The sequence below is a fragment of the Stegastes partitus genome, unplaced genomic scaffold (assembly GCF_000690725.1).
Source record: "Stegastes partitus isolate 25-593 unplaced genomic scaffold, Stegastes_partitus-1.0.2 Scaffold145, whole genome shotgun sequence".
Taxonomy (NCBI): Eukaryota; Metazoa; Chordata; class Actinopteri; family Pomacentridae; genus Stegastes; species Stegastes partitus.
Window position 1 is genome coordinate 279,773 of NW_007577876.1, and position 14,924 is coordinate 294,696.

General features: G+C 45.1%; 2 protein-coding genes across 2 annotated transcripts in view; one reads left to right on the forward strand and one right to left on the reverse strand.

Annotated features, from left to right (window-relative positions):
- Positions 1 to 1,393: 1,393 nt before the first annotated feature.
- Positions 1,394 to 10,778, reverse strand: LOC103355360 (myosin light chain kinase, smooth muscle-like). Its single transcript, XM_008279124.1, has 19 exons — positions 10,730 to 10,778; positions 10,511 to 10,598; positions 9,887 to 10,345; positions 8,287 to 8,433; positions 7,994 to 8,146; positions 7,771 to 7,893; positions 7,366 to 7,419; positions 7,137 to 7,267; positions 6,886 to 7,042; positions 6,353 to 6,664; positions 6,153 to 6,249; positions 5,859 to 6,062; positions 5,353 to 5,570; positions 4,748 to 4,871; positions 4,165 to 4,317; positions 3,125 to 3,254; positions 2,869 to 2,950; positions 2,522 to 2,662; positions 1,394 to 1,953 (listed from the first exon to the last, which is right to left on the reverse strand). Exons 3-19 carry the CDS (start codon positions 10,050 to 10,052, stop codon positions 1,748 to 1,750), a joined length of 2,598 nt encoding a protein of 865 aa, XP_008277346.1. The 5' UTR covers positions 10,053 to 10,345; positions 10,511 to 10,598; positions 10,730 to 10,778; the 3' UTR covers positions 1,394 to 1,747.
- Positions 10,779 to 11,752: 974 nt separating this feature from the next.
- Positions 11,753 to 14,924, forward strand: part of LOC103355359 (CD63 antigen-like) — a 16,901-nt gene continuing 13,729 nt past the window's right edge. Inside the window, exons 1-2 of the mRNA XM_008279123.1 lie at positions 11,753 to 11,953; positions 13,025 to 13,086. The gene's annotated coding sequence lies outside the window, so the exon portion shown is untranslated. The remainder of the gene's footprint in view (positions 11,954 to 13,024; positions 13,087 to 14,924) is intronic.

The window sequence follows — 14,924 nt, forward strand, 5'->3', positions numbered from 1 at the left end:
CGTCAGCGGCGAACACGCACACGTCAGGCCCAGGAACACGCGTGCACAAACGAGTGATCCACGCATGGAAACACTGCCTTCAACAGAAGTGAGACGGCTCACTGTACTGCAGCAAATCCAACCAGCTGCCACTTCTCTGACCAAGACTCAGTGCCTGATTGTCTTTCCACACGTTTTAAACTTTAAAGCTGAAAGACGGATGAGGAAGGATTTCAAAAATGGTCCCGAACAACATAACTTTGGAATTTTCCCTCTGGAATTCCTGTTTGGGATCAATAAAGTGTCATATTAACCTAAGTGTAGGTCTGTCCTCATCCAAAGATCTTGTTTAATGAGCAGCATGCCTTCAGATGAATACTGTTTAAATGACTCGGTCATCCTGAGGCGTCCCCAGTCAGTGTATTCAGAAGCATCGGCACCATGTCAGCTGATCACACTTCCAACAAGGTCCATCTCGGTTCTGCGTCTTTTGACACAATATGATTGTCCCTAGAAAGCAACTCATGGTAGGGAGGAGGTAGTGTCAAACAAATGCTGCGATTAAACCATAGAAATAAATTATCTTTGTTCGTTCAGAGTTTTGAGAGTATTTTAACAAATTTCTATTATTGTCTAACGAGGAATAATAAATTACCAAACGATGTAGTGTGTAGAGAGTTTGTCATAAAATCTGTGTAGCTGTTGCATTGAATGAAATTTAATTGAATAAATACTTTGGGCTGGGAGTGAGAAGTGTAATATATGGAAGATGAATTACTGATATGTGAATAATGCACATTAAAAAAAACACTCAGTAAAAGATGAATTTGACCAAAAGCCTGTTTTTGTCCAAACGTCTGTAGATACTGGTAGAACATCTGTAGAACATGACGGGCCTGAATTAAACCCTGTAGAAGACCGATACCATGAAAGGATCAATGCACTGACCAATGATGGAGAACACCTGATGTCATGTTTACCAGCAGCGTAGCAGATCAGTGGACAAACTACACGATTCCTTCAAAAGGTGTTTAACAAAAATCCATCTGAACATTTTTAAAGTCCGATCCACAAACATGCCCTCTGCAGTAGACGGTGTTGTCAGTTCAGCAGAATATCTGAATATGTTGGAAAGCACCTGAAAGAGCTCCAGGGAGCAGCCGAGTGTCAAACAGCCTTTACAGAAGGAGAACTGTCTCGTTCTTCAGCCGTACTTTTGTTAAAAAGACTTGTAACGTGTTATTTCATGTCTGTCGCTGACCTGCATGTCGTCTGCTAACTCCATGAGCTGCTTGTAGAACTTTGCACAGAACATTAAATGAAACGTTTCCATCAGTAACCTCTGGTTTTCTTCTTCATTAACTTCAAGGCATGAGTTTGAATCACGCTCACATTTTAAAACACTTCAGCTCAGTTGTTCTTTTAAACTCAACCTTTAATTTTATTACCTCTTAAAACATTTACATTTGAACAATATTTAAATATGTAACATGTACAGTTTTCACGTGACCTGTCTGATCTCTGCGGCGTGACGTCACCTCGTGTCGGTACAGAACGTTGTGCATCAGTTACTAACCGCATTACAGGAATACAAACTTCATGAGTGCCCTGCTAACAGGTGATGTGTCTCCAAACCCCATAATCCCCCTTGATGCTAGATGACGACAACACGCCCTTTCTTTGCTTAGACATGACGTGAGTAGCTGTCCATCCGTGAGCTGACGTGCCGTGACTCTAATGAGGGAAAGCCTAAACGCTTCACGTTCCCTTACAGCTCCACTTTCAGCTTGGCAGAGCACATGGCTTCCCCCAGCTTGTTGCTGGCTCTGCACACATAAACCCCGGAGTCAGAAGGCTCCAGATCAGCCAGAACCAGAGAGCAGAGCCCGTCTTCATGTTGCTGCATTGTCACTCTGCACGACTCAGACATCAGCTTCTCATCCTGAAGCCACTTCACCACCGGCTGTGGGTAACCTAGAATACAGACAATAAGACATCTGTGCATAACAACGGTACAAAAACAGGACACTGCACATTACATAAACATAATGACATGACTTAGGTGTAGCTGACAATCTCCCATATCAGCCAAACAGATTGAGGTATTTTATCATTTACAGGAGAAAAAAAAAAAGAGAGAAACTCATTAATATTTGGGGGGAAAAAGTGTTCGCAGCTTTAAAAGTTGTTCTAAATGTTAAACAGATTAAAGAATAGTTCAGCATTTTAGGGCACTATAAGGATGAGAAGATCGATGTTGCTCGTATCATTTTAACACTCTGGTCTTGTGTAGATTAAACACAGAGAACAGTAAAGCTGCTGAGCCCAGCATCTGGACACTGAGCTCACAGGAGGTGCTCAACTGGGTGATAATCAGATGTTTTCAGCTCTTATGGTAATCTGATTCAGTGTTAAAAATACTGGTCGTAGCTTCACATTTCGTTCCATTGCTCATATTGTAGACAGCGTCGTGTTTCTGCCCTCGGCTCTTGCATAATGCAGCTTGGCAGTAATAATGCACATCACACTTCTGTCACTCTACCATTGACAAGGCACGTTAGCTGAGCAGTCGCTCCCTTGGGAAGGGTGGCGTCCTTCAGGGCCTGCTGGAAGCGAGGCTCGATCTGAAGCTGCTTATCCAGCGACTGGATGGCCTCCTCTGCCTCCTGGCTCCAGCCTGGCTCTGGATGAGAGGGTGGATGATGATGAATGAAACAGAAAAGGCTTTACTGATCATAAAAGGGTAAACTTGAAGTGACAATCTGAAACTGTGAGTCATCTGCCATATGCATGTAGATCTAGGACGTGGGAGGGCATTGTGTGTGTGTGTGTGTGTGTGTGTGTGTGTGTGTGTGTGTGTGTGTGTGTGTGTGTCTTTATCTGTCTTACCCTCTAAAGAGCTGCCAGGAGAGTCTGGCCTGTTGGAGAGGTTAGCCATTCGCTGTAGGGCCAGAACAGCCTTGCCAGTTTTCTAGAAGTTTAAAAGGGAAAAAAAAAAAATTGCACTGAATGACAAACTAGACTCATAACCAGGCTTCAGGTCTATACAGGACGACGACATTAAAAAGCCATCATAAGGAAGCGCTGATAAGAAAATTATTCATGCGTTGTGCTAACAGCGTTGGAGTCATTGCTCAGGTGTTACCTTCCACTTGCGCTTGGCCAGAAAGCGTCTCATCTTCTCCTTGTTGAGGGACTTGGTGGGTCTGCGGCTCAGAGGGGTGAAGGAGGCCATCCAGGGGTGAGCCAGGGCCTCGGTGCACGACAACCTGCCTCTGGAGACGGACAAGCAAAGGCTGTCAAACACTCCCTGTGATGCAGGTGTGCACTATCTGCTGTGTGATGGAGTGTGTGTCTCTTATTTTCAACGTTAACTCGCGTGTGAATTCATTTTCTGCAGATGAGGGAATGTCCCAAGAAACTGGAGCTCAGAGTGTGACACCATGAACAAAGCAGCAGTTTAAAACTCTCCATCATATATACACATACTGACATATCGGAAATAGATGGTGTTGCAACCAGCGGTGTCTCTACAACACACTGGACGGCATGACACAACCAAGTATGCACTATTTCAGAAATGATAATAGGAAGACGGATCTACGGGTCGCAGGCCAGAAATCACAAGTCAGTCATCAGATTGTCAAGACTGCTGGAGGGATTTTGTCCCACTCTTCCTGAAGGTCTCGGTGAAGCTGGTGGACACGTTGGGGGACAGGATCAGACATCCAGAGCTGTCTGAAATCAGTTCCTAGACAACAAGCGGTGGAGCTGCAGACATTCAAGCTGCTGGCTACGGCCCTAAATGACGTGTCAGCATGCGACATGCACACCAGCCGTCCTCGTCCGTTTCTTGTCACCTGTTGCGTTGTGTCATTTGGATAAAACTGCATTTTAAGGTCACTCATCAAGGGAGTGTCTGTGTTCTGGTCACGCTGTTGAATCATGGTCCTTAAGGCCACACCTAGCCAGGATTAACTGAATGGTTTGTCACCAGTTGACCAGCTTAAACACTTTTAGCTAGACTGAAGTCTGATCATAACAAAAGAAAGAAAACCATCAGTGTGCTGCATTTATGTTTTTGTTCAGCGTATATACTTGATCCTAGTGCACGTATCATATGGAGCAGTTTGCCATTTAGCATAATTATATAAAGCAGAGATTAAAACATAAAAACAGACCAACCTCCGGTCTTTCTTGAGCAGGGAGCTGATAAAGTCTTTAGCTTGATCCGAGATGTCCTCAAAACTCTCCTCGTCGAACTCGTAGCGGGCAGCGGTCACAAGAGCAAAGGTCTCAGCATCACTGTTTCCCTGGAAGGGGGATTCTCCACTGAGCCTAGATCAGAAGATATAATGAGCGCAGGCTCAAACAAACTGTATGAGCTCATCTGCAGTGTCTATACCCCCCAAAAAAAGACAGTTTTTTCAACTTGGGGGAACATGATGTGTTTTCAGTGCAGTCATACCAAGACAGCACCAGCAGATGGTGCCAAGTCTGTATTTGTGGATCCATGTAGATATGTATGGGGAGCATTGCAGTGTTTAGCCCATTAAGTTTACATCAGTGAGCAATCCAAGGTGGTAATAGATTACATTTGGCTGCTTTGCCATTTCATTTTGCAAAAGTTTTAAGCAAAAAAAAAAACCCAAAAACTCACTGCGAGCATGTTTTCTTTTAAACATTTTATGAGGACATGAAATCACATCAGGTGTTGTGCACTCCACTTTTTTCCAGCTGCAGCCATCATCACCACAGTTCAACTCACAGGATGAAGCAGATGACTCCGATGCTCCACATGTCGGTCTCCAGGCCCACGGGCTCATAGTTGATCACCTCAGGGGCCACAAACTCGGGCGTACCGTGCAGCACCATCAGAGGTTTACCCTCCTCTGAAAAACAGGACAAGAAACAACTTCCTCAAAATGTTTCCCCCAAACACTTGGTATGTGTTTGCATGAACCTATTTACAGAAAGCTCTCGTCTTCTCTAAATAGACCACCCAGTCTGGAGCTGCTGCATCTGGAGCATCACATTTTCTGCACGAATTGGCTTCATGTGCTTTGCTGCCTTCACTGAGTTGAGGTAGGAGTCTATTTAAAGAAAGTGGAATGGGCAACATAAACCTGCAGGAATGTAGACACTCCCTGATGCTATCTTCGGCATTCATTAGAGTCAGGTGTCCTGTATTGACCTTGCAATATTGTCAAGGTAAAAAAAGAAAATATATTTGTGTCAGTTAAAACTGAAGCAGAGTTTATGAAGCCAGACACCTGCATGCAACTACCTGTGCATAGAAAGAAACTGCAAAACCTTTTCAAATACAGTAAAAGAGGATCTGTCATAAAAAGGTGCAAATCCAACCAGACTCACCCAGTTCACTCGCCAAGCCAAAGTCGATGATCTTGATCCGTGTCCCGGTTGTGTCCACACAGACGATGTTCTCCGGTTTGAGGTCCAAGTGGATGATGTTCTGCTTGTGAACGTACTGCATGCCCTCCAGGATCTGCTGCATGTAGCGGGCACTGGTGGGCTCCGTGTGCTCGAAGTTGTCATCCACGATGCGTTCAAAGAGCTCGCCGCCTTCGATGCTAGACACACAAGGAACTCCTATGTAGTCTTGTAGTGGGACTGCGTTGGTGCATCTAGTGTTATTGTAAAATGTCTTTTACACACTTCCAGGATTTTAGAGTGTGAAAGGTTTCAATTCACAAAACTGAATGTACAAACGTTTAACCACCAACTATTGCTGCAATGTCTTCGTCTCTAGTTTATACACAACCTGACAGGATATTTTGATGTGTTGTGTTATGATATTTTGTGTCTTTAGAAGAGCAGAATAAACTGTTCATCATCATATATAGTTGAACGTGACTTACTACTCCATGACCATGACCAGCTCCGACCGGGTGTCATAGGCAGCCAGACACTGCACAAGTTTCGGGTGGTGAAGCTTGTTCATTATTTCGATCTCTTTGCGAGCGGTCGCCTTCTCCTTGGAGGACCTGGCCCGGTAGAACTTCCCTGCGTAAGCCTGGCCCGTCTCTTTGTGGGTCAGTCGGTGCACGTCTCCAAATTTTCCACTATAAATTTTAAAAGCACAATCAGTTAGAAACCTTAGGTAGGTCTTCAGACTGGATCCCATCTGTGCCAAGTATGGACTCCTGACTTACACGCCCAGCTTCTCGTGCACGTTGTAGTGCTCCTTGACTTTATGTTTGGTGTCTGTGGTCATGGTGACGTATGACTCTGGTTCTTCTTTCTTCTCCTCTTTAGACACAAAGATGGCAAAATAATCAATTTTCTTACAGAAGTGACAAAACAAATCAAAGAACACGACTTTCTGTGGCGAGTCATACACCGTGTCACCCACTTGCAGTCGCCATCTTGACAAACTCGGACTCCTGGCTCGGTTCACTGACCCCTGCCGAGTTGTAAGCTCTGACTCGGAAGCGGTACTGCCCCAGAGGCTCCAGGCCCGAGCGGACGTGGAAGGACGTGTTCTTACAGCGGTTTATTAGTTGAGTCCAGCTGCTGGGGTTGTCTGAACCGCCTTGACTGACCTCCACAATGTAGCCCAACACAGCCGTACCACCGTCGTAGCTGGGACCAGTCCAGGACAGAACCAGGGACTGAGTGGACAGCTGGGACACAACCGGATGGGATGCTGGTGGATCAGGCCGGTCTGAGGAGAAACAAAGCAACAAAAGAATCAGAGGCAATGATATTTGGAGTGTTTTCCTTCACTTGAGGCGTAAGTTTAAATGTCGTATTATTATTATTATGGTTCCGAGCTCCTGACTTTTCACTTTTAACCTCATTATCTGTCTCTGATTTCTTTTGTTCAGTCTGTCAGCCTCCTATCAGCACAGCAGTGATCACTTAGAGCACTGAAGTGAGTCTCACCTATGACGCTGAGCGAAACTGTGTGCTGAGCAGAACCTGTTCTGTTTCGTACAACCACAGTGTACAGGCCTGTATCCTCCGGAACCGCCTGAGAGATCTCAACGCCGCTCTGCGTCTTGGTGCTGCAGATTGAAATCCGCGGCCCTCCTGCCACCACCTGCAGAGGAACAAGGTTGGACGTCATCAAGGGTTTCACAGGCACAAATGAACAAGTCGAAGCTCGATGCTAACGACAGTTCAGACATTCGGACCTTGTCTCTGTTGTAAATCCAGCAGCAGGCCACAGGGACGGAGCTGCTCCTGAACTCACACTGTAGTCGGGCCTGCTCGCCCACTCGGACCTCCACCTGCTCTGGTGGGTCCAGAAACTCCACAGGAGGCCCTGAGGAGATTCAATTAGTTTGTTTTCTAAAGCCTGAGCCAAAGAAATCAACCTTATCTTCATTCAGGTCTTTGTATGATGTGATATGGGATCCTCACCTTTGTTGGTGGAGGCTTTTGTCTGAAGGCTGCTGTCTCTGATGTCTGTGGAGACTGAAGAAGATGGCCGATTTACAGGTAGGCTCACTGATTGGGGGATTTAAAAAGCAACTGACCAATCATGTGGTAGCATTTTTTTGAACAGGTAGGCAGCAGTTTCTGGACTCCATGTTCAGTTACCAGAAATGTTTGTGTGGGTGCTGAGACTCAAAGCTGTGATTTAAACGCCCACATCGGTCTCAGTTTGTCACTTCCTGCATTCGTTGCTGCCTCCCTACCCTCCATTATGGTGAGTGTATTACGGTTAATTTGCATTATTTGTAGAGGATTATTTTATTCAAAGGAAGAAGAAAAGCAGAAACAAGGGATAATTTCATGGGTGTGTGACGATGTTTAGTGATCTACCTTTGTCCTTTTCTTCTGCCCCTTTAGAAGCTGAGGACAATCTGGTGTTTTCATGTGATGCAACCCCAGACGTGACCTCACCGTGCAGCTCACGGCGGTTTGTTCTGACGGTTTCCTTTGTTGCTGTTCCAGTGTAAACAGAGTGAAGTAGGTTTACTGTACAGGGGTCAGTTTAATGCCGCTCTGCTCATCATCACTGGTTGTTCTGCACAAAATGCTTTACCTGTGATACGTAGTGCAGCGCTGCTCGACTGTTTACCTGCAGCATTCTCAGCTGTGCAGGTGTACGTACCAGCGTTTACAGGTGAACACGCAGACAGAGTCAGGCTGGCAACACCGTTTTTGAATGAAGTCTTATTTGAATGCACCTTCTCACCTACAAACCAAGAAAACATCAGACCAACATGTTTCCATCACAGATGATCAATACAGTCGATCTGTCATTGTTTGGACGTCTTCATGGCTGACATATTCTACCAACTGGTATTTTCTAAAGAATTCTAATGAGTCACTTACCATTGTGTAGCCAGGAAACGCTCAGAGGTTGACTTCCGGTGATAACACCTTGCAGCGTAGCATCACCTCCACCACAGACTGTACAGTCTCTGAGCGGCTCTTTGAAGCGCGGCGCTTCAACACTCTGAACTTTTGTCTGCCGGGAATCTGAACAGAAAGCAGATGTACAAAGACAATAGGTTTTGTTTCCAGACGTGCTTTGTTTAGTTGCAGGCCAGCGTTCCTCTATCACTGACTCACCAGGATGGACCACATTATCCAAACCCTCAGTCATTAGCTGGTGTTTCATGTGTGTGTCCACCCATCCATTATCTGTACACGGCTTAGTCTGGTCAAGGGCTGCAGGGGGGCTTATGTTGCATCTACGTTATGCAACATAAATGTATTTAAAGATGCTGCATAAAAATAAGGATACTCAGAAAAATGATGGTTATTTAATGGTTCTTCAGAAGGTTCTCTTGTTGTGCCAATTAAAGAGCCTTTAGGATGGTTTTTAATTAATTTATGTGGTTCGCCACAGAATTAAAGATTTGTATTTTTATTGGAGTTATTTGGTTTGGTGGCAGGTAATAAAGTTAGAGAGTTAGATCAATCACTTGGTCTGTAAAACATCAGAAAACGGTGAGAACGGCGTTTCTCAAATCCAAAACTGGCATCTTCTGATCAACAGTCCAGAGCTGAAACTATTAAATGCATTAGAATGGAAAAGAGCCAGAATACTGCATGTCTGAGTCCCTTTGTTGTTAAATTATTATCAAGATCCTTCATCCTGAAAATGGTTCCTGACAAAACATTTTTTCCGCTGCAGTTTTTTGAAGCACTATTTAAACTCCAGACTGGAACCAGTTTTTTGAGGGTTGTTTACGAAGCCTGTGGAGGCTCTATACAGAACGCTTTAGAGAAACGGTTCATTTAAAAAAAATCTCTTTTCACAAAGTGTACTGTGGCACTATAAGCTGTTCATGGGTTCATGCTCCTGACTGCAGAAGGCTGCAGACTAATGCAGGTCTTTGTCTGTTTTTGCCTCCAGGCTGAGCGGCGTCAGTTCATCACTGATCTGGTTTAATAGACTACAGTACGGCTGTAAGTGAAGTGGAATTCAACTGGCTGTTTACAAGGTTTTCCCACCACATTTGTATAAGTACGAGTGCATTTTGGTGCTGGAACGTCCAGCTGGGTGGTCAGTGGGCGGTCACCAGTGGACGAAGGAATGCCATCAGTCTGTGTACATTAGGGAGCAGGAGGGGAGGAAAGGTTTGAGGACAAAACTAACCGTCAGACACCACAACTAACAGCACATTTCACAATAATGTCAAACTAGTGACTTCAACACACAGCTTCAGGGGTTCTGACTTTGTTGTACAGATTTACTCAAACAGATTCCAGCCTTCCTGGTGTCCCTGAAAGTCCTTTGAAATGTCCTCATGTGAGCGGTTTGAGCTGAAGCGTGAATCGCCACAGTGGGCTGAGGGAAGTGGTGCAACTGTGGTAAATGTGATGAACACCTTCCAGTTATATTGCAATACTGAACGGTTAGAGCAGAGTTTTACAAACGGGCAGATCAGAAAATGAACTTGTCAGCTGTTTGTCATGCCTTTACCTGCTGCAGATGGGATCCCCAGTTTGCTGTTTCCCATCAAAGTCCTGTCCGTTGTGTCCAGTCCGTTCTCTTTCTGCTTCTTCACAGAGGTAGGCTGGGTTTGAGGCTTGAGGGCCAAGCGGAAGGTGGACACAAAGGTCTTTGGTTTCCTACTGTCTTTCTCCATCCTCGAGTTGAGATGATACCATCAAACAGCCACTCATCTGTTGGGCCTTCTTCCTCTTCTCCTGGTTGTGGTTTGTGCCGCTCAGTTTATGGGTCTGGTGTGAAACTGGTGTGTTGCACACTCGCCCTGTCTGTCTTCACACATCCTCTGAGATGCTGGCAGGAGGAGCCTCTGCTTTCAGACTGCCTCTGCGATGGCTAGCCTCTCTCTGCCCCTCGGTACACAGGAAACAGGCAGCGCTATCGGAAGGACAATTAAAAACACACATGTCCAGCCCCCGCCGGCCCGCTGACCTGAGAACAGAAAGGACAGAAAACATGTGTGACAGAAAACAAAAGAGGCAGTGAGTAGGAAATGTGTGGGAGAGAGAAAGCATTGAGTCTGAACAGAACCAGAGCAACAAGGTGGGACAGAGTACACCAACACCACACAGCCATAGGAACAAAAAGCATGTCTACCTCCATGAAGTCTGTGTCTCCTCTCAGAACACACTTCCCGGCTGTGACCTTCTTTGTGCCACTTTATTCCCTGGAAGCACTCAGCAGCCTGTGACAGAGTGGAGGCAGGAATCAGGCAGAGCCAGTAGGACAGCTTTCTGTTTGCACCGACGCTCCTGTCTGGCTCTCAGCAGACAGACAAACCTCTGAGGTGACTCCAAAAATCCTTTTTGCTTTTACCTGGTTTGAGTTTCTGCAGATGAAAGTGGACGAGTGAGAGCGAGTGACCACCAACACTAAGCTCGTCCTGTAGACGACACCTGTAAACCTGTTGGTCTGAGCAGCGCTGCTGGCTGGGTGTGTCTCTGAGGTGCGTGCTCATTCGCCTTTTGTGTCACAATTGTTAGCTGCAGACTGGTTTTTCTCTCGTCTGTGTGATCATGTGAAGCTGGTGTGAAGGGTTCTAGTTTCGTCTGGTGATGTTCTGGACGTGAATGAAGTTGTTGGACATTCTTCTAAGTTTGCTTTACATATTGTTTTAACTTTAGCTCTGCAAGCGCACAATGAGATCAATGAAAACTCTAAATGTGTTTATAACAGTTATTATGTAAGCAGTATAGACAGCTGCAGAGCATTGTTGTGTATAGTTTATAGTCAGTACAGTTTCCATTCAGTGCAATGATCTTATGAATCTGCAAAATCATCACCTGCACTGTAAAAAAAATAATATTTCAGCAGCTTGGGCACCAGAAACACAGAAATATGACAGGAAATAGTCATGCAATTAAAATACAGTAATGTCTTTTTATTAACATACATCTTGTAGCCCTGATTAGTTCAGATCTTACATGAGATCAGGAGCATTTTTTGGCTTTTTCATGTAAAGTGTAAAAACAATGAATGCTGAATGATAACCGCTGTACTGACTGCATGACAGGTTTCATGTCACACACTGATCAACACATTACGTTAACAAGTTAGTTCTTCTGTAGTTCTGCATTTATCTCTCATTAAACAAACACGTCTTTATAAAACTACAAAAGTGTAGATATGTGGTGAATCACAGTTGTGGGTTAAACGTTATTTAACATTAGACGTGAAGTCACGGCTCAGTTCTGTCGTGTCACTGGAAGAACTGTGTTTTTCACAAATACAGAAAATAATGTGTGAAGGAGCAGATGATGTCACTGTGTGTCTCGTTTACACCAAGGACGGCACACATTCAGTATTGTGCAGATGTTTGGAGGTTTGTCGTCTGTTCCCTCTGCAGCCTGACAGCAGCCTCACACATGACGCGCAGCCATAAAGGACTACATCTTCAGTGACAAGAGGATCAAAGAGTCCTGCGACAGATGGTTTGACCCCCGCAGACGGCAGGTCTCAGCATCACGGAGTCGTCTGGGATCACACGAAGAGACGGGAGACACCGAGGCAGCTCCAGGCCAACAACAACTGCTCTTCAAGGTGATCCAAACAAGCCACCTGACAAGTGACTTGAGAAACTCCACACAGGTGAAGCTACAAGAACCGAAGAAGACCGAGCACAGCAAATGTTAAACTAGACCTTTAACAGGAAAAACAAAACATCAGATGTGTTTTCATGTATAAATACGACTGATAAAGCTGAACTATTTCTCACTGCATTTAACTCCTGAACATTTGCAGTTTAAAATGAGAAAATATAGACGATAGTAAACTGGATGCTAATTTGTTTTTCACACAAAAATCTGCGTGTAGACGGCAAATGTTGAAGGCTGATTAAACAATTTATGACTCTTTATCATGAATTTATTTATTTATTTTGCAACACTGTAAAAAATAAAAATCAACAAATCTGTAAAAATAATGAAAATCTGGCAGCAACAGTGCCAAAATCCTGTAAGTTTAAAAATCATAATTCAAGAATCAGAAATGTAAATCTGGCACCGTCGCTGAGTTTTTATTGGTAGTTACGCAAAAGAAGGAAAATCTTTAAAATTACAGTTGATTGTACCGTTTGTCATCTTTACTATAAATAATGCATTTTCTCTCAAAAATGATCATATATCTGTAAAACAATGACACGTGGTTCATTCAAATGCAGTGAGACGGTGTTAAAATGGAGTGAGTTACTGTCTCTGTTTGTTTTGGACGTTATTCGTAGCCTTCACCGTGTTATTTATGGTCAACGTGTTCATCGACGACCTTTCTGTTGGTTGTAATTTAACCAAACAGGGAAAGTCTGTGGGAAAAATAAATCACAGTCGTATGAGCGCACTTGGCATGAAGCTAAAACATAAATAAAAACTATTTTTCGCATTACTTTGAAAGGAGCATCACTTTACTGTCAGTGTTTGTAAATCCGTGCATGGGTTTGATAGAAGCCACAGTAAGTGAACATTGAACTACAGAGTCAGACTGCTGAGGCCGCTGTGGCTCATTAGCTGTGAAAAACAAACACCAAATTCTTGTGGCGGGCTTACAACACTCTGACACCAATAACACATGGTGCGTAGTCACTTTTTTGACCCTTAAATGATGGAGTTGTGGTTTCAGATGGACGCGGTTCCCTCGGTGGGGGCGACTACGGCGATGTGAGGGAGCAGCTCGTGGGCCTGGTATGTCTAAGTGGGACCATATGGGGGAGGCACATAGTTTACTTTAGACTTCAAACATATTCCCAGAACTAAAAGCAGCTGATTGATGGCGCAGACCCCCAAAAGTTTAACTGTTTACTGACAGACGGCAACAACTGGATGAAGACGAGGGAAAACAGGGTCTTTACCAAACTGTGTAACGCTGTAACTCCCAGCGTTCAGGACGGATTAGGAATCAGTGCCACGTAGCTCGTACAAAAATGTTGGAAGCTGCACTTCACTGGAAGAGCTGAAGTAAAGCTACACATCATCTACGCACACAAGTGTTTGGTGTTTGAGCTTTCTGGCTTCAATATGAGTTTTTCAGTGTTCAGCTCTTGCTGGGAGCAGCTAGCAGAGCGAGGGAGGTCCACCACCAGCTAACATCTGGTCACTTCACACGAGCAGCCGGTCAGAGGCCTACACATGTTCTCATAAAGCTGCAGGTACATCCAGTAACGTCTGTGTTTCCAGCAGGACAAGCTCCTCCTGACGACCAGAACAGCTCAGACAGTTCCTCAGTTCACAAAGCGTTGATTTCTGCTCTGATGCCTTTTTACAGATGTTTCATTACTTTTATTGTTTCATCTAATGTTTTGTGTAATTTAATGCTCTGTGAAGTCCAGTCGGGACTCGATAACCCGACACTAAATGTAAAACCTTCTTCTATGTCGGATATCAAGGCTGTGGGATTGTCCAGACGGAGGTCCAGATACGAGGAGGGCTTGATGCTGGAAGGCTCATTAGTTGTTAATATTTATTGTTCATAGTTCTTATAATAACGAGTGCATTGTTTGAACACTGCACATCGCTGGACTTCAGCCTAACTGACCGGTGTGACTGTGTACGGCCCGTACGTTCATCAAAGGTTAATATATGTTCAAATACGTTCAGACGGCAGTTGAAGTGACCCAGATCCGATTCTTTTCTCCTACACGACCTGGATCTGGTCTGTTCATGACAGTCTGAACAACACAGATCCGATTAATGATGAATATCAGAATATTCTGAGCGGTCGGGGGACACTTCCACCCCGGGGCAGCACTCTGACGGGGTGGAAGTGTCCAGAACACACAGGCAGTACTTGGCTGCTGATGCTAGTTTAGTTAGCGCTCACACTTCTGTTTCCTCCATCGGTGGCGGCGGGGGAGTGGCAGATACGCTCCACCGTGTGTCTTCTGGTAGATTAATGGTATCAGCTGGACCTGCTTGAGTTCCTTGTAGATGTTCCACCTTCATCCAAGAGGCTTCATCAGCTCTGACTGACTGGTTGGGAGTTCCATATCCTGATATCCTCAAGGAGCCATTAACACCTGAGTTACGGTTTTAATTGGGGGTTTGTTGCTCCTCCCCCTCGTTATGTGGGTCGTTAGTGCTCCTCCTGACACAGTGGGGTTCATTAGGGTCTTTGTGTCTAGGTGTGGATGTGGGTTCATCTTCCTGGGGAGAGATCTTAGGACTGAACAGTAACAGGTGAGAGGTGATGCCTCAGACCTCCACCTCTGATGAGGGATGGTCTCTCCTGTTAGATGGCTTCTTCCACTCCTCTCTCAAACCATCTGTCCTCCCTGCAGGCCAACATCTGTACATTGTTGTCTTTGAATGAGAGTCCTTTGTCCTTGAGATGCAGGTGGATGCTGAGTGCTGTCCTGAGGAGCTTCTGTGCTGGAGCGGTGGTTTAGTCTCCCTGATGTCCAGATCTGGGCGTTCCTCGCTGCACTGAAGTGCCTCCACCACGTCGCTCTGTTTGTGTCTCGTGTCCTGAGGGTGGACCAGCTCCTGTCTCAGGGTGTTGGTGGGTCTGAAGTGAACTGGAATGT

Excerpts from the sequence above, each read along its gene's own strand:
- LOC103355360 (XM_008279124.1), bottom strand. The coding sequence starts at position 10,052 with ATGGAGAAAGACAGTAGGAAACCAAAGACCTTTGTGTCCACCTTCCGC. Across the intron at positions 7,268-7,365 it reads AAAAGCCTCCACCAACAAAG|GGCCTCCTGTGGAGTTTCTG; the intron begins GTGAGGATCCCA and ends GAATCTCCTCAG. Across the intron at positions 3,255-4,164 it reads CTGCTCAAGAAAGACCGGAG|AGGCAGGTTGTCGTGCACCG; the intron begins GTTGGTCTGTTT and ends GTCCGTCTCCAG.